The sequence below is a fragment of the Leptodactylus fuscus genome, chromosome 9 (genome assembly GCF_031893055.1).
Source record: "Leptodactylus fuscus isolate aLepFus1 chromosome 9, aLepFus1.hap2, whole genome shotgun sequence".
In the NCBI taxonomy this organism is placed as follows: Eukaryota; Metazoa; Chordata; class Amphibia; order Anura; family Leptodactylidae; genus Leptodactylus; species Leptodactylus fuscus.
The window spans coordinates 50,718,634-50,746,424 of record NC_134273.1 but is presented as its reverse complement, the minus strand read 5'-3'; the positions used below and the strand labels follow the sequence as shown (position 1 = coordinate 50,746,424).

At 41.5% G+C, this 27,791-nt stretch overlaps 1 protein-coding gene across 2 annotated transcripts in view; it reads left to right on the top strand.

Annotated features, from left to right (window-relative positions):
- Window positions 1-26,627, top strand: part of PDE4DIP (phosphodiesterase 4D interacting protein) — a 184,743-nt gene extending 158,116 nt beyond the window's left edge. For both annotated transcript variants that reach the window (XM_075286675.1, XM_075286674.1), the window contains 6 exons: window positions 782-921; window positions 6,249-6,451; window positions 10,953-11,096; window positions 23,958-24,096; window positions 25,315-25,361; window positions 26,440-26,627. In XM_075286675.1, the coding sequence (XP_075142776.1) occupies window positions 782-921; window positions 6,249-6,451; window positions 10,953-11,096; window positions 23,958-24,096; window positions 25,315-25,361; window positions 26,440-26,487 (721 nt within the window). In that variant the 3' untranslated portion in view covers window positions 26,488-26,627. The remainder of the gene's footprint in view (window positions 1-781; window positions 922-6,248; window positions 6,452-10,952; window positions 11,097-23,957; window positions 24,097-25,314; window positions 25,362-26,439) is intronic.
- The last annotated feature ends 1,164 nt before the right edge of the window (window positions 26,628-27,791 follow it).

Sequence of the window (27,791 nt, the reverse complement as noted above, 5' to 3'; positions counted from 1 at the left end):
TTTTTTTTGGCTAATTTTCATGTAGGCAACAAGAAACATGGCATTAATTTAAGTAAAGACAATATTTTTTGAGACCTATATTTCAAACAATTATCACCTAGTTTATTAATATTGCTTGACGTTGTCCCTGGTAAGAATAATAGGGATGATCAATTTTTTGTATTTTCAAAATTCTCTATTACTCTTACCCATGGGCAAGCCAATAAGATGGAATATGTGAGGGAACATTCACACGGAGTAACGCAGCACTGATTCTGGCACAATCATTTGCGTTAGTCTGCGTTCACACGGAGTAATGCGCCACTCATTCTGACACGTAAACACGTGTCAGAGTGAGCGCAGTAAAACAGAATCCCATTGACTTCAATGGGTACGGACTTACAAGCGCTACCCATTGAACTCAATGGGAGGCTATTTTACCTATTGCTTTCAATGTGATACACGCTTTAAACGGAACCCATTGAACTCAATGGAATTCTGTTTTGCAGAGCTGATTCTTACGCGAGTTATCGTGCCAAAATCAGCGCCACATTACTCCATGTGAATGCCTCCTTAGAAGCAGTTTCTTCTCACTGGAACTGCACACTTTATAGATGTTCTGAGAGGAAAACTAAATAATAACAGCATATATGGATAAGGTTATATAGACAAGGGTTGTCCTAATGGGGCAAACTGACTATTGATGTTATTTTAACACACCTAAAATTAAGACTATGAAGAAGAATAATCTAACACAGACTTTCCAGTCTAGTCCTGATAATTAATCTTTCTATCCATCTAGCATTGATGGTTCCTCAGAGTCCAATGACTCAATCATGTTGGATGATGAACTTTCTGCCACTGATGGACTAGACAGCTGCTCAGAATTGTCAGTAACAACTGATTTCTCCTGTTGCGAACAAGACAGTATTCAAGACTCAGGTATTTTATATTAGGAAAACATTTTTTTTTAAAGAAATTTCCTACCTCCGCTTGAGCTGAGGTGTCACCACCGTGATATAGAGCACATTATAGTTATAAATGTCCTACCTTTGGTTTGTATGTTAATTTTATATATTTAAAGAGAAAAAAATCTAGAAGTCATATGCAAATGAGGCAATCTGTGCATTGGGGACAGGTCCTCAGCTCCCTGGAACACTTCTCTTGCCGCTCTCACCCCTATCATGTCCTGTCTGTGTCATCCTGTGCAGTGAGAGTTGTTCTTCCCACTGCTATGATGTGACCCGTCCAACTATCTAGCTCCTGGGGCTGAAGGCCCACCCCCACTACACCAACTTCATCACTTTCATAAGGCTTCAAACTTGTTTTTCTCCAAATACACGAAAGCATCATACATAACAAAAGGTATGCTGTTTTACATTGGAATATGCTCTGTCATGCAGTAGAATGGTGGTAGACTCCATTTAATCTTATATTATATCTTTTCAAGTGTTTCTGGAAATATTAAAATTAAGTATTGCATTGGAACCACCTTTCTAAGGGAGCCTGCACACGGAGTAAACGCTCGCTCATTCTGAACGTAAAACTCGTTCAGAGTGAGCGGCGTAAAAAACAGATCCCATTGACTTGAATGGGTGCCAGCATACGCGCATTCCCCATTGATATCAATGGGAGGCTTTTTTTACCTATTGCTTTCAATGTATTACGCGCGTATCACATTGAAAGCAATAGGTAAAAAAGCCTTCCTTTGATTTCAATGGGGCACGCGCGTATGCCGGCACCCATTCAAGTCAATGGGAGCTGCTTTTTACGTCGCTCACTCTGAACGAGTTTACGTTCAGAATGAGCCAAGCGTAAACTCCGTGTGAAGGCTCCTTTATATTGTTGATTATCTTTAGGAAAGCCAATCAATATTAGATCTGCGAGTTCAGACAGTTCCATTATTCTGAGACAGCACAGATCTGTGTTATGTATACATGCCAGGAGCTGTGCTATTCACTCTATGTCCCTTCAATGCCTCCATCCCTGAGGTAAATCCTCCTTGCGCTACCTGCAACCTGCACTCTCCTCCTCTTGTCCTGGAACTTTCTGGGCATACCGCCACTTGCCATGCTGACCCAATTGCTGCTCCTGTTACAGACATTTTGGGACGTTCTCATCTTGGCACAATCACAATGAGAATGGACATGGAGGCTTATATTTCTCACTCAGAGCAGTCCTATAAAACTGAACTGTCCACTGTGCATGCCAGTGTTCAGCAGTCGGAGATACTGCTGGGTTGACAGAATCTGGCTTTGACAATTTGAAGAATCGGAACAGATGAAATAACATTCGTATCAGGAGGATCCCCGAGTCTATTGAGCCTCAACATCTAGATGTCATCTTGTGGTTGATTTTCAACTCTTTGCTGACGGTTCCCCCTGGCTCCCTGCTTGTCAGGACACATTGCTCTTTGGGTCCTCGCCCACTCGATCAAAATAACCCCACATACCAGAAGATAGCCATTATACGCAAGTCCCGTGACCCTGTCCAAGTGCTAATCCAAGGCGTTCCCATATCTCACCTACCCGACCGCTAATGGCTTACCTTGGCTAAACAACGGGCTCTAAAACCACTGCTGGACAAACATACCACAATGGACAAACATATCAATATGAACAAAAGTAAAAAATACAATGTAATAATATGAGTAACTTCATAAAAATCTTGATAATACACAATACATAATTAATATATCAAAGGTGTATGAGGTATTTATCCAAAGAGTGGAAAGTTATAAACAAATAATAGTAATAAATATATATTTTTTAACACCTTAGCAACGCATGACATACCTGTAAGTCATGGTGTCACTAAGGAAGTATGGAGGTGCTGAGCCCTCTACATATCCGGTGGGTATTGCCTGTATTATTCAGCAGGGAACTTGTCACTAACAGCATGCACTGATTGTGGCTGTTAACCCTTTAGTTTAGATGACTCAGTAAATTCGACCAAGGCACACAAATATCAGCAGTTGTAAGCCCTCACCGACAGGGCCCTCTATCCCACTGTGCCATTCAGTCATTGTTAGTATTATATCTGTTTGTATATTTTGGAATTAATGGTGCTATATAAATAAACAATAGCAGTGCATGAGCACTGCCATATTGGACCTGAATGTTGTCCAATGGAACATTACCTATGGGCGATGATTGGTTGTTATGACTATTGAAGGCTCCCAGGTAGTGTGTAATAGAAATAAATGAATTTCACAATATACTGCAATGCAGTTGTATTTTAGTATATTGTATGAACAATCAGACCCCATGGGGATCAAGTAAAATAAAAGATTAAAAAAGTAAATATATATATATATGATGTTAAATCAACCCCACTGTCACTTAATTATGCATAAAATAAACAAACAAAAATTAATTTGAACCGATTAGATATCCCCACGTCCAAAAATGTCTACATTATAAAAAATAATGCACCAAATTTTTTGAGAAAAAGACATGGATTATACATTGAACTTTCTGAGATCTGTTCACAAGGTGTGGTAGTGCATGTTGCCTGCCATTCCTGTGATGCTATGCCTGTGGGGTGGTCTAGCAGCAGAGGTTTTGCTCGGCGGCTGGGTCGCTTACCCTGTGGGCGTTGTGTTGCGGTGATGGTGGTTGCTGTGCAGCGCGCACCCAGTAGAGGAGGGACACTATGCAGAAGTCACTGTGAAGGGGCTAGTGGACTTATACACCTTGACCAAAATATATATTAAGAACCTTGTTTTCATTTTTGTAGATTTGATATACTGTATGCTGAGAAGCATAAGATCAATGTATAATATTGGGATGTACGATCCATGTCTGTCTTTATCCAAAATGTTGCTATAAAAATACAACAATATCTATCCCAAACAATGAACAGTGTAGTGGTAAAAAAAAAAAAAAAAAAAAAAAAACACGCAAACTGCCATTTTTCATCATTTCCGCTGTCACAAAAAATTGAACACTGTTCAAAACTTCATACAATTTACAAAATCTTATGAAGAGAAACTACAGATTTCACAATATGGTGACAGAAAGATTTTACATTTTTCAAAGTTTAAAATTTTTGCAAAGATGTTAAATCATAATATAAGGCACATTGCTGAAATGCAGCTTTTTTGTTGCAGATTTTGCTGGGGTTTTTTTTTTTTTTTTTTAGACAAAACCAGGAGTGGTTTGAGCAGAAAGTAGAAGCATATGAGCTTCCTTTATATTTCTCATTCCTTCTGTATCCATTCTTGGTTTGGGCACAAAAAAAAATGCAACAAATTCTGCAAAAAAAAAAAAAGCTGCATTTTCACAATGTGGGGCCTCATCTTAAATTTGGTATTGCCATGATAGTACCGACCCACAGAATAAGGTAACGTGTAATTTATTACCAAACAGTTAACGCCATAAAAAAGAAGTCTGTAAGAAAATTGTGCAATTACATGTTTTTTCTGCTCCAGATCCATCCTGAATTTTTCAGCTTCCCAGTACAGATTATGTAAAATTAAATATTACCATTATGAAGTAGGATTTGTCCCACAAAAAATAAAAAAATAGGCCTTCATATGTGAACAGAAATATAAAAAAAAATATATAACTTTTGGAAAATGGAGATGGCCATGTAGGATCTAAAACTTCTATCAAAACACAAATACAAAATAAAATAAAAATAATCACAAAATTAGAAAAAAACAACTGCTAAAAAACATTGAACAAAATAGGACAAACACAGGATAATATTAACTAATAATAGAAAAGCTGCCAAAGCCAGGGGTATTTATTTAAAAAATCTTAAACATACTTTCAAGTGCCGAGATAACACTGCATCTAATTCAGAAATCCAATGGGGTTCCCTCTGCATTAATAATCACTTCCAGGTTCCTCCCCTGGAGTTAATAAACACCCTCTAAGGGTTCATTCACACGGAGGAAAATGGTGAGGAATTTGGTGTGGAATTTCAGCGCTGAAAAAAAAGCCTCCCATTGACTTCAATGGGTTCCTACCCATTGAAGTCAATGGGAGGCTTTTTTTCAGCATGGAAAATTCCACACAAAATTCCTCACCATTTTCCTCCGTGTGAATGGACCCTAAACAACCTTTTACCTTTAGGAGAGATGCATCACAATCATGATGGATCTTGAAACGTTTGGGGGTGGTCTTCAGGCTTGCAGATTCTAGCAGCAATGATACCCAGACTTTCTTCTTTAATTCCAGACTTGTCAAATCTATATATACGGTAGATCAGATTGCAAGGAGGCAATGCTAAGTAAATCACCCAAATGGTGTTACAATTAATGGTATGTGTAAACACATATTGTCTAGTACCGAAAGAATTATGAATAGCTGGTGAATGCACAATGTTGCTGCAGGCCACACATCTGTCACAGGGACAACAACCCCATTGTGGACCCATAATGTTAACCAGGAAATTTTCCCCTATAGTAACTTCTCACCCTCAATCCTTCAAATTGTTAAAACTCATATTATGGACGGATGAGGCGGTAAGTATTGCTGAAATATAGTCAGTCTGTTCTTTTTCAGTCTATAGTGTATTTTTGTATGGCTAAACTGATTATTGTTATGAGGTCACTTTTGTTGTATGTATCTCCTCCGGATGGCCTGTTCAGAGTAGCAGTGTTCACCGATGCTCAAAGCCCTTATTGTCTAAACAAATTGACCAACCGCACAGGCAATTTTTTTTTCCAGATGTTAGCCTTACAAAGAACCTTTCACCTTTCAAGTTCTTAGCCTCAGTTAATAGACACCATTCCACTGATTCCAGCACAGTTGGAATTTTTTTGGTAGCCTCCACCACCTAAGTAACAAGCTCACTTAGTTTTGGTGCCTAATGTGCTATTTAAGCTCTGTAATGTCAGAAGGGCAGTATCAGACAGGGTGTGTGACATAGAGCTCCAATCAGAGGCAGCCAAGGTCAGAGTTTAGAATCACATCCCTTATCTGTTCTCGCCAACCACAATCTTCCTGACATTAGAAAGAGTAAATAGCATATCAGGTTCCAAAAATAACAGCATTGATTGAGAAAAATTTTTAACTGTGCCAGATTCAGTTCAGAACTAGACTTCTTTGAGTTGGTGAAAATTACTCTTTAATCAGCTTGTATTGACATTCAATATTTTATAATTTTGCTTAATATGATGCAAAATATTAAACGTGAAAAATAGTTAGACTCACAATGTTATGCTGTTTGTAAAAAAATAACATTGAGTTAACATTAAGTGTAAATGTTGTGAAATAATCCGAAGAACAATTGACTTCAATGTCTTCAATTTCTTTTAGAGTTGTGCTGCAATTCTGCTGTTTTAAATAATGCTTCACATACGGACTCTGACAGAAGAAATGGACTTTATAGCTTTTGTCACACTGGAGACTTTAATGCTTTGAAGAAGAATATTCTTAATGGGAAGACAGTGTTACACAACATTGAAACATGTGTACAGTCATTCCTACATATACCTTTTCTTGACATACATGGAAGCAAGGTAAAATCAGAAGTCAATGCAATACACTTTTTGTACAGTCAATGTTATTGTCCTGTTTATCTTCACAGTATTGTAGAGGGCAACAGTCTAAATCACTTGAATACGTTAAAGGGATTCTATCATTAAAATCCCATTTTTTCTCGATCACATGTAGTAATAGCCTTAAGAAAGGCTATTATTCTCCGACCTTTAGATGTCTTCTCCACGCCGCCATTCAGTAGAATTCCCGTTTTTTTTCTGTATGCGAATGAGTTTTCTCGCAGCACTGGGGGCGGTCCCCAGTGCTCAAACAGCACTGGGGGCGTGCCCAATGCTGCAAGAGAAATCTCCAGCGCCGCCTCCATCTTCTTCAGGAACGGCCTCTACCTGCATCTTCTTCCATCCTGGGATTCAATCTTCTAGGTATTCAGCCGTTCAGTAGAAATCCCGGGTTTCGTGTGTATGCAAATGAATTCTCTTGCAGCATTAGGGACGCTTCCAGTGCTGTTTAAGCACTGGGGACCACTCCCAGTGCTGCGAGAGAACTCACTGCATACCGAAGAAAAACGGGATTTCTACTGAACAGCGGCACGGAGAAGACATCTAAAGGTAGGAGAGGAATAGCCTTTCTTAAGGTTATTCCTACGTGTGATTGAGAAAAAATGGGATTTTAATGACAGAATCCCTTTAATATCCCATGAAATAATTATGCAAGAGAATCTTTTCTTACAGCTCTGTGTTGTGCAGTTCCTCCGTTATACCTCGTGGAAACTTGTTGATAAATTGACTTTTGTGGGCATTACCATTCTCTGTGTCATAAGGTTGAATTACTATGTGGTCTGACACAGGTATAATTTATTGGACAATATAAGGGTGCATTCACACTACATTTCCTGAAGCTTATTCTGAACGTAAATCACGTTCAGAATAAGCGGCGTCTAAAGCAGCTCCATTCATTTCTATGGGAGCCGGCATACGAGCGCTCCTCATAGAAATGAATGGGCTGCTTCTTTCACTGCGAGCAGTCCCATTGAAGTGAATGGGAAGTGCCGGCGTGTACGGCTCGGCATGAGCAGAGCTTGCCGTATACGCCGGTACTTCCCATTCACTTCAATGGGACTGCTCGCAGTGAAAGAAGCAGCCCATTCATTTCTATGGGGAGCGCTCGCATGCCGGCTCCCATAGAAATGAATGGAGCTGCTTTATACGCCGCTTATTCTGAACGTGTTTCACGTTCAGAATAAGCTTCAGGAAACGTAGTGTGAATGCACCCTTAGAGTGGTAAAGGACACATCCACAGTCGGTATACTTTTCTAAGGCAAGGATCAAAGTTGCACAAAAGCTGCTTTTATTGAGCTAAAACTAAGAGTAGCTTCAATGGGAATGGTAAATCTATAGGAACACTTATGGATTGTTCACACAAATTGTCATGACTAGAGATGAGCGAACAGTGAAATATTTGATATTCAATATTCGTTTTGAATAGCCCCTCAATATTCAACTATTCAAACAAATATCTATTATAGTTTATGTGTGAAAAAAGTTTGTTTCAGGGAAAACCACTATTCGACTCAGGAGGGTCACCAAGTCCACAATGACACCTCAGCAACTGATGACAACACCTCTGGAATGCAACTGGGACAGCAGGGGAAGCATGCCTGGGGGCATCTAACACACCCAAGTCACAGTTTTACCCCACTATCACAGCCTATCAACTAGACACTTTCCACACTCAAAAAACCCTCTATGGAAAGTGAAAAAATACCTGGAAACCTTGTTTCCTCCCCAATTGTATGGACAGAAACCCAAATTTTAAGCTAATCCCTGACTTGATAGCTGTGTTAAGCAGGGTACCACACTGAACAGGACTGAGCACCAGGAACAGTTGTTACAATGGCTAGCGGATAATGTTTACAGCTCCTTATCCACCAGCCAGTCAGCCACTACCTCAAGTCCTCTTCCTTGCCAAGAGTCTGGTCCTCCTTCCTCCCAACATGCCCAATCTTCCCAGCACAGCAATCCCACATTTCCCCCCTCCCAGGAGATGTTTTCAGGTCCTTTAACTGTCCCTCACTCTGTCCAACCACTTCACCATTCCCAGGAGCTACCAGACGACTTTGTGTGTCCTGATGCCCAAACCTTGGAGCATCCGCCATCTCCGGGTGATTTAGTTGTTGTGGACCAGCAACCCGTCCTCAGTGACGCCAGTGCTGGCACTGCAGTCCAGTCCACCAGCCAGGTCACCTCCACATCTGCCTCTGACACTTTGGGGAGTTTACACCGCATCTTCCCCTTTTCCTTCCACTGCTCCTTTTGCCTGCACCATCATGCGCCTCTTCCCAGCAACTCCCCATCTCCCAGGCCTTTCATCGCCGGCAGAAGTACAGCGCAACCCACCCATATGCCCAAGCCTTCAACGGGCTCATCTCAAAACTGCTGGCCCAGGAGATGTTGGCGTTCCTGATAGTGGAGACTCAGGCCTTCTGGTGACATAGAGTGTACGCAACCTCAACTGTAACTTGCAGAGCCACACTTCTACTTGTAACTGCATGATAGAACCTGCGTGTCTCATGAGTTAGAGATAGATTGGGGCCCCTGTATTTTAAGTTTATGCCCCATTCTTTTACTTCAGCCCATAAACAGAGATGTTATTTTGTGCCCATTAGTGCCAATTCAGCCGTGCCACCCCCAGGAATAATTCTTTTACCCCTCTTTTGTAGTTGTCACTTGCCCCAGCAGCGTATACAGTGTCAGGCCCACCATTCAGCTTCAGCCCATTAACAGAGATGCTATTTTATATTTAGCTGTGCACCACTTTTATTTGGGAGTGGAATACATCCAGGAAAGCTGGATTGAGCGTATATGGCCTGACTGAATTGCTGTGTATCCCACTTAGGTTTTTGGGGGGTACACACCGAGGAAAGCTGGATTGAGCGTATATGGTCTGACTGAATTGCTGTGTATCCCACTTAGGTTTTTTGGGGTACACACCAAGGAAAGCTGGATTGACCGTATATAGCCTAACTGAATAGCTGTGTATCCCAATTAGATGTTTGGGGGTACACACTGTGGAAAGCTGGATTGAGCATATATAGCCTGACTGAATTGCTGTGTATCCCACTTTGGTGTTTGGGGTACACACCAATGGAAAGCTGGATTGAGCATATATAGCCTGACTGAATTGCTGTGTATCCCACTTAGGTGTTTGGGTTACACACCGAGGAAAGCTGGATTGAGCGTATAGAGCCTGACTGAGTTGCTGTGTATCCCACTTAGGTGTTTGGGGGTACACACCGAGGAAAGCTGGATTAAGCATATATAGCCTGACTGAATTTCTGTGTATCCCACTTTGGTGTTTGGGGTACACACCGACGGAAAGCTGGATTGAGCATATATAGCCTGACTGAATTGCTATGTATCCCACTTTGGTGTTTTGGTTACACACCGACGGAAATCTGGATTGAGCGTATATAGCCTGACTGAATTGCTGTGTATCCCACTTTGGTGTTTGTGGTACACACTGATGGAAAGCTGGATTGAGCGTATATAGCCTGACTGAATTGCTGTGAATCCCACTTAGGTTTTTGGGGGTACACACCGTGGAAAGCTGGATTCAGCATATATCGACTCCTCTCCCTGCAGTATAGCTCTGAAAAGAGCTGTTGTTGTTCAGTTTTTCCTGCCTAGCAGAAGTTAATCCCCCTCTAGCCCTCAGCAGAGCTCTGTCCCTATCTCTCCAAGCCGCAAATGACATGAACATGGCGGCCACTATTCTTATAAATCGGAGGTCACCTTATTTCGGCAGCCAATGGCTTTTTCCTATTTTTTTTTCAATGCCTATGTTGTCGTAGTTCCTGTCCCACCTCCCCATCACAGTTATTGATGCAAAAAAAGCATCAAGGAAAGTGGGAGGGGATACGAATTTTTACTGCGTTTGCCGCTTGGTATTCGATTGGAATTGAATAACTCGAACAGCCTGATATTCGATCGAATAGCTATTTGATCGAACGCTGTTCGCTCATCTCTAGTCATGACCAACTTTCAGCAAATTCCACTTTGCAAACCCCTTTGAAATAAATGGGAGTCAGAGAAAAAAAACTGCTAGGGCTTTTTTTTTAAGTGGTTTTCACAAAAACTAATATTACTCCTATTGAAATGAATTGGAGAGTTGAAAGGCATTTATAGGTAGATTTCCCCCTCAAAAATCCTTCTGCAAAACACTGCATGTGAACTTACGCATATGTCTCCATTCTACTAAATTCACTCCTATTTTTGACTAAAAAAAAACCTCAGCAAAATCTGTAACAAAAAAAAAAAATCTTTTCCACAATATGGGACCTTAGCCTAGGAGAATAACAGAAAAATTAGTACAACACAGAAGCTATGGAGAAAAATGGTTCTGTTTAATTTCATAGGCATTTTTAAATAAAACAGTCATGTCAAGAGAGGTCATGGAGTTTTTTTTTTTTGTTTTTTTTTAACACATATGCTTTTCATATTATTTTGTCTCCTTGTCTCTTAGGTGATGGATTGCAGAAATGTTGATGCATTGTTTTCTGTGATTAAAACCTTGGATTTTATTCTGGAGGAATCGCATTCTATCCTCAGTTTGTTTTGGAGTACAACCCAGCCTACAAAACAAATAAACAAACAGCAAACAAATGAGGTAATTATTGGTTTGACTTCCAATAACATGAGTTGTAGCTATACACAGAAACCACTCAGGGGGGCGTTCACACTAGTGCCTGTGTCCGCCCACCACGTCTCCATCCTATTCCCTGGGGAAACTGCATAGGGGATGTCTTCTCGGCGGTCAGTTTTAAAACCTATTCATTGGAATGAGTTTTTAAAGCAAACCCCCAGTGTCTGTATGCAGCCTCTCTGCGGAGAAACCATTTTTTTTTCACGTACACAAAGTCGGACATGCAGGACTTTGCAGGACTTTGTGTCCGCGGAGAGGCTGCATACAGACATTTGGTGTTGCCAAAGCAAAAAGACTGTTGGGGGTGATGGAGGGGGATGGGTACGGGGTTCGTGGGTTGGGGTTGAGTGTCTTTAGGGTCTCCTCGTTCTTGTTTGGGGTGTTTGGGTGTCGGTGGGTATGGGGTAGACAGGTGATGGGGGCTTAGGGGGGTTTAATAGTCCATGGGGGATGGGTGGTTTGATAGTCCATGCGTCTTATCTTCCTCTTGTTTGGTGACAGCTGGACACGTATTGGGCAGCGATCTCCACAGTGGCCTCTTCTTCTCCCAGTAGGATGTAGAGTTTCCTCTTCTCATCTGCAGATGTGAAGTCTGGGATGTGGGCAGAGAGTCTTTGGTAGTAGATGGCCCTCACATCTGAGTATTTGGTGCAGTGTAGCAGGAAGTGGGTCTCGTCTCAATCTCTAGTTGTGGGCGCTCAGTCTGTACCGGCTCGGGGCTTGTCTGTGTTTGGGGTTTGGTATTCTCTCCAGGTAGGTGGCCATGATGTAGTCCCTTTGTAGGGATTGGTACATTGTGAGTTTCTTGGAGTTATTTATTTCGTTTCTCTATTCTTCAATGTACCGCTCTCTGTTTGCCTCTGTGGTTGCCTTTATCTTGGCCTTGGTTATCATCTGTTGATGTTTTTGGTTTGGTGGTTGGCTGTTGTTGTGGTTGGGGGGTGTCAGGTTTGCTCAGGTGGCTTAGCCATGCTTGGCGGTGGTAGGAGTTGGGGTTTCTCCCCTGGATGTGCGCCTAGAAAGCTAGTGCCCTCTTCTGTATGGTGAGCCATAGGGGGAGTCTGCCTAGCTCTGCAGGCCATGTTGGAGGTGTTGTGATGGACATGGAGCAGGTATTTGCAGAACTCCAGGTGGAAGGTTTCTGTTGGGCTAGAGTCCCATTTTGGCTGGTCTGGTTAGGTGGCTGGGCCCCAAACCTCGCTGCCATAGAGAAGGATCGGGGCGATGACTGTGTCAAATATCTTCAGCCAGACCCTCACCGGTGGTTTGAGGAGACCAATTAACAATGTATTTAAATTGTTCCCTAAAGCAGGACCCCTCTATAATTGTAAGAGGATTCCCCCAAAATATGACCAGCTAAAGGCAAGGACTGAGCCAACCACTTAGTGTAATTAGGTACTATCCATTATATTTAACACTACAGACCAGCTGCTAGGGTCTATTGTCTCCTAACCCAAGCAGCAACTACCACTTAGTAACAGTGCTGGATAGGAATTGCTCCTCAATAACTGGTTAAAGTTCCGTGAGAAGTGAAATAATTAAGCCTATGAAAGAGCACGCTAGCCTGACTGTCTGCACTAGCTAACGCGTATCAATGCCCCTTGTTTCACAGGACATATCATCAGAGGTGTATTGGCATAGTTTCTTTCGAGTACTTGAGTCTAAGTATTCCAAAACATTTCTGCAATGAAGATCATAATATCACCAGTGACATGAAAATTTTGGTTTTAAGAGGGAATTTTAAATCAAGGAAAGAGCGACAGATTTATGAGTACAAGAGCATGACCCTATTTAACACTCTGGAGAATGGAATGAACGTCTCACATGGGTTCATGTCATTCTATAGAAATCACTGAACTAAGACAGCCATAAAGATAAGAACATGGGAACTGTGAATTGTTTAGATGTAACATACTAATAAGCCTCTTCCCCCTCCCTCCTGAAATTCTATCCCTATGTGTTCTGTTGTACATAAATATGCAGCCTTCAGAAATTGTTCTTAGTTATATCTGAAGAAGAAGCCAAACAGCTTTGAAACGTTATATTCTGTCATCATTATGAGTTAGCAATTAAAAAAGTTATCATCTACTGAAGACTCTCAAGTTTTTTTGTTTTTTATATATCATACCCACTGGCTAACACGGTACATAAACAAACATTTTCTTCTTTATAAGTATTTTGTAGCATAACCCCCAGTCCCCCGCTGGCATTAATGTGCAGCCGTGTGGGCGAGCCCGGAGTCCGGTCTTTTAAAGTCCCAGGAACGCCCATTCATTTGGTCCTAGCCAATCACTGGGATCCTCACCTAGTCGGCTCCCCACCCATCCAAAGGCAATAACCCAGGAGCATGCGCCGACCGTTAACCAATAGGAGGAGGGGCCGGAAACACCAACCCCCCTAAACCCCACCCACACAGCGCAATATAAACAAAAGCTGCTTAATCATTATGACTATCGTCTGCAGGTAAGGAAATCTTGCTCCCTCATGATAGCAGGGATTCCTCTACACCTCCAGGAGCTTCCATAAAAAGATGGGAAATCAACAGACACTATCGGCAGTAACAATACCGTAAACAGATAATAATCTACGGCAGGCACGTTGTATTACCAGCGGAGTCCACATTAACCCCTCACACATATGCCTAACTGTTTTTCCAAAGACACTAATATACGCCAAAAAGTCAATGTCATAGCAGCCACCATCAGCACCAGTGGCACATCACAAACCATGGATATTTAGATGAAGCAAGCGTATGAGATGTTATCATTTAACCCATTGGGTCTTACTGTCCCCAACACAAACATCCATCTCGCCTCCTTTTGTAAGAGTTTATTATCAAAATTGCCCCCTCTCGGGGAAGGGTGTATCTGTTTTCAATCCCCTGAAATGACAACTGGGATACATCACCCCCATGATGTTCAAAGACATGTCTCACCACTGTCGTGTCATCCTGCCTACCGACACCCGTTCCCTCACTCTCCTGCGGAGCTCACGAGTGGTTTTTCCCACATACTGAACCCCGCAGGAGCAAGTGATGAGGTAAACAACCCCTGCCGTCCTACAATTAATGTACGACCTTTTTTGAAAATGACTCCCAGTAGTCGTACTAGTAAAGCTCTTACTGCGACATATAAATGGACACGCACTACAGGATCCACATGGGTATGTTCCCACCAGGTCCCCGACTTGTCTCTCCAACCATGTCTCTATGCCCATTGGTGCAAGATGGCTATGCACCAATTTGTCTCTTAAATTGGTCCCCCGCCTATAGGTGATCAAAGGACGGGGGCTAAATTGGGGACCAATATCAGGATCTGAAAGAAGAATCACACTCCGTACCACATGATGCGCCTCATCAAATGTTCCAATAATACGTATTTGTTCATTTTCCTCTTTCTTTCTGGGTTTCAAGAGGTGGTTACGTGCTGATGATAGGGCATGTTGATGGGCTTTTTTCAGAACTCCGTCAGGGTAACCCCAAATGAATGGGCGGTCCTGGGACTTTAAAAGACCAGACCCAGCAGGCGGCTGGGAGTTATGCTACAAAATACTTAGACTCCAGTTCTCGAAAGAAACTATGCCAATACACCTCTGATGATACGTCCTGTGAAACAAGGGGCATTGAAACGCGTTAGCTAGCACAGACAGTCAGGCTAGCGTGCTCTTTCATAGGCTTTATTATTTAACTTCTCACTGAACCTTAACCAGTTATTGAGGAGTAATTCCTATCTAGCACTGTTGCTAAGTGGTAGTTTCTGCTTGGATTAGGAGACGATAGACCCTAGCAGCTGGTCTGTAGTGTTGGATATAATGGATAGTACCTAATTACACTAAGTGGCTGGCTCAGTCCTTGCCTCTAGCTGGTCATATTTTGGGGGAATCCTCTTACAATTATAGAGGAGTTCTGCTTTAGGGAGCAATTTAAACACATCTTTAATTGGTCTCCTCTGGTTAATTGTGGAGGGGATCCATAGTACTGTGGGAGAAGAGAGAGAGAGATAATCCTTTAATAGTCCCACATTGGGGAAATTTCAGAAGTTACATTATCCTCCTCACTGTAGGAAGTGGCCAGGTGGTACTATCTCTGTTACCCAACTTGGTGTGGCACACTTCCCTGATGTCTGTCATTTTATGGGAAATTTTCTTTAAGTTTTTTTTTTTGGTTGGGGGATTTTATTTTAATAATATCAATGAAAGGTATATTTTGAACGTCCTTTTTGGGTAGGCTTACTCTCCTACTCTTGGTCCAAGAGTAGGAGAGTAAGGGCACGTTATACAATAAAACTAATATCTTGATAGAATTAAGCACAATTGATGAAACTGGACTTCATTAGCAAAGCCTAGCTGAAACTAAAACCAATGACGCAATTACAGTTGTTGGTTTTATCAACAGATTTACACCTTTGCAATCCAAAGTTTTGTTCTCACTCCTGCAGGTGAGCTATAGCAAAGAACATCCAGTTTCCCATGTTGCTTCAAAACTGTGCCTGCTTAATAGTGTGGAACGTTGTTTTTAAGTTGAGTTCATAATCTGCAGCAAAGACCCTGCAGCAATGCTCGTGATCAGTGCCTACACTAATCTCGGGCATTAAGGATCCTGGCACCTCGGTGAGCTTTAGCTTTTGTGGAGGATAACCAGCCTTCCGGAGGCTCCCAGGCTTGTCTCTGCATTTCTTCTATTACAGGCTACTGTCAGGAGGGGCGTTCCTCACAGCCCAGCTAGACTGTCAGAAACGCTCTTCTGACAGTGGACTGAGATCGTTGCCATTATAGTGGCAAGGATATCTCTTTCCCTGGGGCACAAAATGGGAAAGCCGACAGTGCACTGAATTCAGCTCACTGTGAGCTTTTTATCGGTATATAAACCACATGTGTCCAGGTACATGAAAGCTCCTCTTTAAATCTGATTTGCATAACAATGTGGAACACTGTGTAAAATCTAATGGGTATGGCCATCTTAGAATAGGAAATCGAAAAGAAAACTCAACTCTACCTTTTTGTACAGTCCAAGGTTTGTGCTTTCTGTTGAGCCTTGTTAGCTGACAGTTGTGAGGGTTTCTTATCTTTTAGGAGAGAATAGCTACAGATACAATATGTACAAAAACAACAGCATGGCACGGTGGAAGGTAGACTATAGGAAAATGCTAATCAAGTAAAAACACCCATGATCATGCCCTTCTTAAGAACGTGTTGCTATATCCAAAACTATGAATGCACAAAAAAACTGGAAACCAGCTTTTGAGATAAGCATACCACAAAATGTACAAAAATATAAAATAAATTTTTATTACATTAATGTTAAAAAACAGACAAACAAATACAGGAAAAACACACTACCCCGATGGGCCAGGATTGGCATGAAGAGTATATTGAATGTACAAAAACTATTTCACAAATGGAAAAGCAGAGTATACAAAATAAACCCACATGTAACTCACCAAAACACAATGTAATGGGAATGTACTACATACAAAGCGTCACAAGGTGGCAATGTAGATCTATATGTGAACCAGGTGGTAATTTAAATCTCCATGAATTGGACCCAACGTGCAAAAACTGTGCTAGCAAGAGTATGGTGTGAATAGCATACCTCCCAACCGTCCCGTTTTCCACGGGACAGTCACGATTTGGGTGACATGTCCCGCGGTCCCGGTTGGAGGGAGGCATGTCCCGATTTCAACTCAGATCTGCGTCCAGAGGACGGCATGACGCTGGGGGCAGATGAAGGAGAGGACAGCATGACACTGGGGGCAGAGATGGAGAGGACGGCATGACACTTGGGGCAGAGATGGAGAGGACGGCATGACACTGGGGGCAGAGATGGAGAGGACGGCATGACACTGGGGGCAGAGATGGAGAGGACGGCATGACACTGGGGGCAGAGATGGAGAGGACGGCATGACACTTGGGGCAGAGATGTGGGGACATGAATCTGGGGCAGAGATGGAGAGGACATGAATCTGGGGGCAGAGATGGAGAGGACAGCATGACACTTGAGGCAGAGATGTGGGGACATGAATCTGGGGCAGAGATGGAGGGACATGAATCTGGGGGCAGAGATGGAGGAGACATGAATCTGGGGGCAAAGATGGAGAGGACGGCATAACACTTGGGGCAGAGATGTGGGGACATGAATCTGGGGCAGAGATGGGGGGACATGAATCTGGGGGCAGAGATGGAGGGGACATGAATCTGGGGGCAGAGATGGAAGGGGGACATGAAACTGGGGGCAGATGAAGGGTGTATATGAAACTGGGGGAGAGATAGAGGGGGGACATATAATTTACGGCTGACTGTAGGAGGATTATACTGTGTGCGGGCACTTGAAAAATTAACGAGTGGGCGGAGTCAACACAAAAGTGGGCGGGACTAAATTTGCTGCGGCGCGCTACGCGCGCTGCACATTTTGTCCCTCTTTCGATTCTTCAAAAGTTGGGAGGTATGGAATAGGGACATATAGGAATTATTATAAAGGCAAAGAAAGTGCTACTATTGTATGCACTCACATCACTGGAATTTCAGAAGCCAGCCATATAGTAATGTAGTTATATACACACCTAAGAATTGTATCCCATATATTAAATTGCTATAACACACCAGGGAGATTAAATGGATAGACTCGTCAGGGGGTAGGCTGACGAAGGCTAGCACCGAAACGCGCGTCGGGTGGCCGGGTTGGCGCCTTCCCCACTTGTCTCTCCTACACTCTCATACAGCATGGGTGAGTAACTTTGGATGTGCAACTTTTTTTAGTGAATATATTGCCAATACAAACCATGTGAGTCTATCCATTTAATCTCCCTGGTGTGTTATAGCAATTTAATATATGGGATACAATTCTTAGGTGTGTATATAGCTACATTACTATATGGCTGGCTTCTGAAATTCCAGTGATGTGAGTGCATACAATAGTAGCACTTTCTTTGCCTTTATAATAATTCCTATATGTCCCTATTCACACCATACTCTTGCTAGCACAGTTTTTGCACGTTGGGTCCAATTCATGGAGATTTAGGGCTAGTTCACACATGAGTATAAGGGGAGGTTTTTGACAGCGGATTTCGCGTCCAAAACCTCCCCTTATAATGGTGGTCTATGGAGACCGCCGGGCTTCTTTTCTCCGCTAGCGCGGGCTGCTGCTGGCGGAGAAAAGAAAGGACATGTCCCCGGCAGCTCCCTCCTATGTCGGCTCATTCATTTGAGCCGACAGCAGAGGGTTAAGCCGCGACAGCGATGGTCGCGGCGGGCGGGTTTTGACAAGAGAGAGACGCGGCTCGCCGCGGCTCTCTCTGTGTCAAAACCCGCACGGGCAGTTCACGTGTGAACTAGCCCTTAAATTACCACCTGGTTCACATATAGATATACATTGCCACCTTGTGGCGCTTTGTATGTAGTACATTCCCATTACATTGTGTTTTGGTGAGTTACATGTGGGTTTATTTTGTATACTCTGCTTTTCCATTTGTGAAATAGTTTTTGTACATTCAATATACTCTTCATGCCAATCCTGGCCCATCGGGATAGTGTGTTTTTCCTGTATTTGTTTGTCTGTTTTTTAACATTAATGTAATAAAAATTTATTTTATATTTTTGTACATTTTGAGTGGTATGCTTATCTCAAAAGCTGGTTTCCAGTTTTTGTGTGCTACAAATACAATAGCATGAGGAGGCAACACACAAAATACCATTAGTTTAAGAGATTCACTTTACCTATATACATGTTTCAAGCCCACAGATCTCCTCGGTGCTTTTGGCATATGAAGATCTAGAGATGCACCTTTCCTCTGAGTCACACAGCCTAGTGGAAGGTGCACCTCATTTACTTTGTGACATATTAGGCACACCCTCTGCCTGCTATGAAGACTGACGTGAGTAATGCCAGTCTTCCTAAATCTGACTGATTAACCACATGAGGACCGCCGTACGTAAATTTACGGCCTCATGTGCTGGTACCTAAAGACCGGACTATTGCCGAAATACGTCCGTCCTTTAGGTACCTTTCTGGCGGGGGGAGGGGTGCGAGGGGGACAGGGGTTAGGTGTTACTAACACCTAACCCCTTCCTCCATAACGTCCAGTCGGAACTGAGTCTGACTGGACGTGTTAACCCTTTCGATCGCGCCGTCAAACATCACGGCGCGATCGAAAGGGATCCGCCGACAGGTTAACCCGATCGGCACCCCCCGCGGCGAGATCGGGGGGTGCCGATGTCAGTACAAGGTAGTCTGGGGTCTGGCCAGTGACCCCAGACTACCGGAGCCCCCACATACCTGGTGATCCTGCCAGGCGGTGGAGGAAGTGAGCGATGTGTCTCACTTCCTCTGCAGCTTACAGGACACGAGCAGGCTCATGTCCTGCTCGTGTCCTGTCTGCTACTGTGCTGAATCAGTTGGTGCTTTCATCAAAGCATCAACTGATTCAAGTGTCCTAAAGGGACACATGAAAAAGTAAAAAAAAAGTTAAAAAAAAAAAAAAAAAAAAAGTGTATGAAAAAAGTAATAAAGTTCTAAAGTCCAAAAATCCCTTTTTTCTATACAAAATGAATTATATAAAAAAAAGCACTAAAAATTAAAAAAAGCAATGCATATTTGGTATCGCCGCGTCCGTAACAACCTGTACAATAAAACTGAAATAATATTTAATGTACACGGTGAACGTCGGAAAAAAAAAACGGAAAAAACTCGCCGGAAATAATGATTTTTTGCCATCTCATCCTACAAAATATGCTAGAAAAAGTGATCAAAAAGTCATATTCACCCCACAACAGTGCCAATAAAAAGCGCACATTTTCCCGCAAAAAATAAGCCCTCAACCAACACTGTCAACCGAAAAATAAAAATGTTACGTCTCTCAAAAGATGGCGATGCAAAAAACATTGATTTATGTCCCCATATGTGTTTTTGTTCTGCAGACTTAGTATCGCATAAAAAAATAATATAAATGAGGTATCGCCGTAACCGTACCGACCCGCAGAATAAAGATAATATGTTACTTATGCTGTACGCTGCATGGCGAAAAATTTAAAATGTAAAACTCAATGCAGGATTGATTTTTTTTTTTTTAATCCAGCAAGAAAGAGTTAATAAAATGTAATCAGTAAGTTGTAGGCACCCAAAGATGGTGTCATTACAAAATGCATCTCATCCTGCAAACAACAAGCCCTTATATGGCCATGTCACCAGAAAAATAAAGAAAATATAGCATCTAGCAATGTCAAGGCAAAACCCCCCAAAATCGCCAAATTATTAGAACACAACTGGCTGCGGCAGGTAGGGAATATATAAGCTGTGCGAGCAAATATCAGGGGACACCCCAGATTTACAGCTTATGAGCGAAAAAACACCAGAAGTGACCCCCAAAGTGACCCCCAGAGTGACTCCCCCAATCATAGGAGCTACTGGGACATAGTAGGGAATTTGGTGTCTGCAATGTTCTCCGCACAGCTTATATATTCCCTCTTCGCCATCCGCTGTGCAGTCACGTCTGGGATACTAATACTCACTACACCCCCTGATAAATTCTTTGAGGGGTGCAGTTTTCAAAATGGGGTCACTCCTTTGGGGAATCCACTTTTCTGGTACCTTACAGGCTCTACAAACATGACATGGCGTCCAGATACCAAACATCAAAATCTGTACTCCAAAAGCCGCATCGCGCTCCTTCGCTTCTGCGCCCTGCTGTGCGCCCAAACTGCAGTTTATGACACATGTATGACACTGGTGTACCCGTTATATCGGACGTAATGTCATATGTGGGTATAAACTGATATTAGGGCACAGCTGGACGCAAAAGGGAAGAAGGGTTATTGGGTTTTTGGAGCACAGACGGTTTGGTTTTTGGATGCCATGACACTTTTGTAGATCTGAAACGCCAGTAAAGTGGAATCCCCTGTTATGTGACCTTATTTTGGAAACTACACCCCTGAAGGATTTCTCCAGGGGTACAGAGAGCATTTTTAACCCCCAAGTGTTGCTATAACTTATTATCCATAAATGAATACGAAGCTGATTGTGAGAGGTGAAAATGACAATTTTTCCAGGAATACGTCATTTCAGTGCGTAATATGTTGTGCCCGCCTTGTATCAGAGATGAACGCTCTAAAAGCTGTTGTGCCCGGGATACCCGCTTACCAGTTTTTGGAGTGTCTCTGCTGATATAAGTTGGGCACAACATATCGGGCACTAAAATGGCGAATCTCTGGAAATTTTTCATTTTTAACTTCTCATTATCAGCTGTGATTTCATTTCTGGAAACTAAATAAATGCAACACTCAAGGGTGAAAAATGCTCACTACACCACTTGATAAATCCCATGAGTGGGCTAGTGTCCAAAATGGGGTGACATGTCTGCGGATTCCACTTTATTGGCAATTCAGGGGCTTTGCAAAAGTGGCATGGTGTCCTAAAACGAAACTGTGCTCCAAAAACCAAAATAGCGCTCCTTCCCTTCTGTGCCCGGCTGTGCCCAAACAGCCATTTATACCCACATATGGCATTAAGTCCGTTATCCGGGGTACACCAGTGTCATACATGTGGGCATACACCGCTATTTGGGTACCCAGCAGGGCGCAGATGTGAAGGAGCGATATGTGCTTTTGGAGTGCAGATTTATATTCTTTGTTTTTGGACACCACGTCACATTTGCAGAGGCCCTAAAATTGTCCCTACAAAATGGGGTCACTTCTTGGTGAATTCCAGTTTACTGTCACCTGTGTAGTTTCTAAAATGGGGTCACAATGGGGGGTTTCCATTGTATTGATACTTTAGGGGCTCAGCTAATGCGACATGGCACCTGAGAACTATTCCAGCCACATCTGCTTTCTAAAAGCCAAATAGCGCTCTTTCTATTCTGAGCCCCACCGTATACCCATACAGCAGATTATGGCCACATATGGGGTATTGCCGTGTTAAGAAGAAATTGTGTAACAAACTCTGGGGGGCTTTTAATTCTTCAGCTACTTGCAAAATTAAAAATATGGCGCTAAATGGACGATTAATTGGAAAAAAAAGTAATTTTTCATTTTTACGTCCCATTGTTAATAAAATCTGTGAATCAGCTGTGAGGCCAAAATGCTCACCAAACCCCTAGATACATTCTATGAGGGGTGTAGTTTCCAAAATGGGGTCACTTTTAGGGGGTTTCCACTTTATTGGTACACTAGGGGCTTTATCCTCTTGTGAAAATGAAAAATTTGGGGCTAAATTGACAGTTTGTTGGAAAAAAAGTAAATTTTCATTTTCATGTCCCAATGTTAATAAAATCTGTGAAACAGCTGTAGGGTCAAAATGCTCACCCTACCCTTTGATATGTTCTGTGGGGGGTGTAGTTTCCAAAATGGGGTCACTTTTAGGGGGTTTCCACTGTATTGGTTCTCTAGGGGCTCTGCAAATGCGACATGGCACCTAAAAATTATTCCAGCAAAATCTGCCATCCAAAAGCCAAATAGCGCTCCTTCCATTCTGAGCCCCGCCATGTTCCCATACAGCAGAATATGGCCACATATGAGGTATTGCCTTGTTCAGGATAAATTGTTTAACAAACTTTGGGGGGCTTTTACTCCTTTAACCCCTTGTGAAAATGAAAACTTTGGGGATAAAGTGACATTTTAGTAATTTTTCTTTTACACATTCCAATGTTAGTAAAATCTGTGAAACAACTGTACGGTCTAAATGCTGACTATACCCCTTGATGAATTCCGTGAGGGGTGTAGATTCTAAAATGGGGTCACATTTGGGGGGTTTCCATTGTTTTGGTACGCTAAGGGCTCTGCAAATGTGACATGGTGCCTGAAAATTATTCCAGCAAAATATGCTGTTCAAACACCCAGTGTCACTCCTTCCCTTTCGTGCACTGCCGTGTGCCCAAAAATCAGTTTACACCCACATGTGGGGTATTTCTGTGCACGGGAGAAATTGCATAACAAAATGTGAGATGCATTTTCTCCTTTAACCCTTTGTGAATGTGTTAATTTTAGGTCTAAATGAATGTATTAGTGAAAAAAAAATGAAATGTTTAAATTTGACCTCCATATTATTTTTATTCTTATGAAATGCTTAAAGGGTTAACAAACATCCCAAATGCTGTTTTGAATAATTTGAGGGGTGTAGTTTTGAAAATGGGGTGATTTATGGGGGTTTCTATTATATAGGCCTTTATAATTCCTTTCAGAACTGAAGTGTTCCCTAAAAAATTAGTTTGAGGAATTTTCTTGTAAATCTGGAAAATCGCTGTTACACTTGTAAGCCTTGTAACATCCAAAATGAATTAAAAGACGATCAAAAGATGATGCCAATATAAAGCAGAGATATGGGAGATAATATTTATTCATGTATTTGGATGGTATGACTATCTGCCTGAAAAGCAGAGAATTTCACATTTTGAAAATTGCAATTTTTTCCAAATTTCCATCAAATTTGCTAGTTTTTTACAAATAAATACAAAAATATTGATTAGTGTTTACCACTAACATGAAGTATAATGTGTTACGAAAAAACAATTTCAAAATCACTTGTGTAAGTTAAAGCGTCTCAAAGTTATTGCCATTTAAAGTGACACATGTCAGTTTTGAAAAAAGAGGCCCGGTCCTTAATGTACTTCTGGGCCTGGTCCTTAATCGGTTAAGATTATCTCACTCCAGTGTGCAGGAGATCAAAACTGGCATAGAACACAACAGCCTTGATAAATTCACCCCATTGGTTTATCGACTGTCATGTGATGTATTTGTTTTGCACTATTGTTGGTACATGATTACATCAGTAAAGCACTGTAGAATATGTTGGTGCTAAACAAGTATGACAAATAAATAACTAATTATTCCTGATTACAGGAGCTAGTTTTGAAAGGTGAGATCTGCAGCCTGAAAAATGAGCTAAAGGAGAAGGAAATTCTACTACAAAAGGCATCAGATCAAATGAAACATGCAAACCTTGCAAGAGAAGGCATGGAAAAGCTTATTCTGAAACAATGTATGTAGTATGTTAAATATGTTTGTAACACAATGAAGCATAAAAATCTCTATATATTATAGAAGCATTTATTTTAAATAATGCCCTCAGTCCCATTGCGCGAATTGACTATTACTCTGTAATGTATCTTTTTGTCTGCCTTTGAACCCTACAATTTGTGAAGTGCAGTGGAATATGTTGGCGCTATGTAAAATAGACCAATGAAGTTCATCTTTTTTTTTTTTTTTTTTAACATGAAAACGTTAAAAACAGTCCAGCAGTCACATTGAATAAAATGCCCCACTGAGCGGAAACGCAGCGCTACCAGCAAACCAGTGGACGCTGCCTTCCTAGTATACTGGGCCCCAACTGTCTTATCTATTAGAAGCCTGTGACCCTTGGATTGGATGATTGATTACCCTTAGGGTCTATTCACACAGAGGGAAATGGTGAGGAATTTGGTGTGGAATTTTCTACGCTGAAAAAAAGCCTCCCATTAACTTCAATGGGTTCCTTTTTCTGCTAGAGAAAAAGGAACCCATTGAAGTCAAAGGGAGGCTTTTTTTCAGTGTGGAAAATTCCACACCACATTCCTCACCATTTTCCTCTGTGTGAATGGACCCTTACTGGTTGCTGTCCTGCATTTAAGTCCATTGGTTCTGTTAAAGGGAGCGCAACCATCTTGGATTTTATTTCTCGACATATCTGCTAAATAATGTTACATGTTATTTAATATACAATTTTTTCTCTTAAGTGACTTTTCACTGTATATACCATCTTTATTCCATAGCCTTATATATGTCTATTTTTGCATCTGTTCTGTTTTTGACGGTTTAGTGTCATCTGTTTTGCATGTTTTAAAGGGTACTTGAGTTTTTACAAAAAGCTGAAATATGTGTAGGGTCTTGATAGTCAGCCTGTTCTATAGCCTGCATGCATGGTGTCTTATCAGTTTTCCTGCTGTTAATCAAATTATGGCCCAGCAAATTTTATATTTCTCCGTCTTATAATGTTTTATCATTCTGCCAGGAGTAACTGTACAATAGCAAAGAAATAGCTGAGAAAAGAGCAAGTGACAATAATATAGCATCACTATCTGGTTTTAAGTATTTTATAATATAGGTAATACATTATCTTTTAATCTAGCACAGCTTGTAGGACTAGGAATTAAAATGAAACTGCATACGGCAGCTATTTTTCATTTTACCTATTATGCTTACATTTATGTTTTTATTGCAGTGACAACCACTTGTGGTGCATTGAAAAAAGCAAGATTAAATCTATTGGTAAGGTTTTACAAGTACTTTATACACCGTAAAGTATACTAAATTTTTACCATTTAAACTGTTTTCAGTGACGATCGAATGAAGAAATGTAGAAATTGCAAAAGCTGGTTCTCTAATTATTATACTGTAGGTTCTGAAGAGACCCAGAGTCAAAATAAGGATTCATGGATTGTGAAAATTTGTGTGGGAAAGTGAAACAGTTATACTCACTTTCCTTCAGTTATTCAGGGCTCCCTCGCAGCATCTAATAATCTTTCCCATGTGTCTTTTGGCCTCCTCCTCCTCCTGACAGTACTCATCCATAAACTAGTACTGGAGGGGCATGCCTCACCGCTAAGCCTCATGGCCTCCTCTGACAGTATAGCGCTACACACAGTACTGTCAGGAGGAACGCCCTTCTGACAGTAAAGAGCTATTGGTAATGGCACCGATAGCTCTTGCCCGGGGAACATAACTGGAAAGCCGACAGTACGCTCAATTCAGTACACTGTTGGCTTTCTAGCGGTATATGTAACCTCATGTGCCCGAGGACATAAAAGATCTTCTTTAAGTATACTATTCAGTATGCTGTCCGTTGTTTTTACTCTCCCATAGGCTTTTATGTGTGAATCCGTGCAGCAAACAGTGAGTAGACCTGTGTTTTGCGGCACAGACTCTTGACCTGCACACGGATCTGTGGAATACATGGTAGTGTGCCTGGGCTCGTAGGAAATGAATGGGTCAGTGTGGTATTTAGAAAAAACATGGATAGCACACTGAAATAGCACACGGTCGTCTTCAAAAGGCCTTAAAAGAATTTTAAAACATCTAAGAATCATTTTGGGTCCTATTGGCAACTCCTACAATTTTTTGTCAGCACTATTCATTATAATGAAGTAGATGGTAGATGAATGAGAAGCAATAGAATCATTGATATAAATTAAAATGCTTTTAAAAATATTGATAATCTATTTATATATTTTTAACAGTTTCTAAAATTTCTAGCATAAAGAAAAAAATGTTTTGTTTTTTGTTTTTAAAATTTCTCGGAAAAAAAAATCATACTGTGGCAAACATTAATTTGTATTTCTACATTTAGGTCAAGTGCAGCAAAAATATAATAAGACCATCTCTTCAACTGACCTGAAAAAGATGAAGGATGAAGATATTCAAGATAATATTTGGAAGATTTTGAATTACATATTGAATTGTAAAATAGTTATAAAACATTGTTAAAATATTTTTTCTGACAAACTGAACTCAAACAATTAAAATACTTTAATCAAATAGGTTGTAAAATTTGTTTGTGATTTATTAAATACCTATACTTGCTTTATTACTTAATAAAAAATTAAGCTATTGGTGTTTGCGTTTTTACTTAAGGGGGCTCTATCAGCAAAATCATGTTGCTAGAGCCCCACATATGCGTGAATAGCCTTTAAAAAGGCTATTCAGGCACCGTAAATGTTATATTAAACTACCCCCCCCGTTTTAAAATAAAAACCTAAAAGAGAATGTTATCTACTTACGCATCGTGCACGCTGGGCGGGCATTCAGGGTGTGTCTTCTTCTTCATCCCCGCCTCTTCTTCCCTTCTTCCTCCGATGTCCTCCGGTCCCGTCTTCCTCCGGCGCTCGCGAGCGGACACATATAAAAAAAATGGCCTGGGCGCATGCACAGTAGCATACGGCTGCTACTACGGCTACTGTGCAGGAGCCCAGTCCATTTTTTTTATATCAGTGTCCGCTCGCGAGCGCCGGAGGAGGACGGGACCGGAGGACATCGCAGGAAGAAGAGGCGGGGATGAAGAAGACGGTGCACCCTGAATGCTCACCCAGCGTGCACGATCCATAAGTAGATAACATTCTTTTTTAGGGTTTTATTTTAAAACTGGGGGATAGTTTAATATAACATTTACGGTGCCTGAATAGCCTTTTTAAAGGCTATTCACGCATATGTGGGGCTCTATCAGCATGATTTTGCTGATAGAGCCCCTTTAAAATATTACAAAATACTGAATAGCTTTTGAATAGTGTTATGTTTACGTGATTAAAACTTTGCATTGTATGACAGTAGCAGTGGTGTAATGTAAAGTGCAAAATCACGGCCGCAAAATAGCACGCCGCATATGATCCCCGCTCCCATTGAAATCAATGGGAGCGTGTACGGCCCGCAAAAGCTCCCGTGGCGTAGACGTGCCACATCACGCGGCACGTTACACCGTGTGAACCCTCCCTAAAGCAGTGTATGCAGCAATAAAAACATAATATTTTGTATTACCTGTCATACTTATGTATATAATGGATACGGGACTACCAAAAATTGTGAGTTATACTGAAGGGGTACCCTCAAAGTAAAGGAAAAATTGATAAATAAAACCTAACTTTTATTCATACTATGTTAAAAAGAACTCCAATTCGTACCCTATTCGTACTCTCTTTAGGGTAGTGT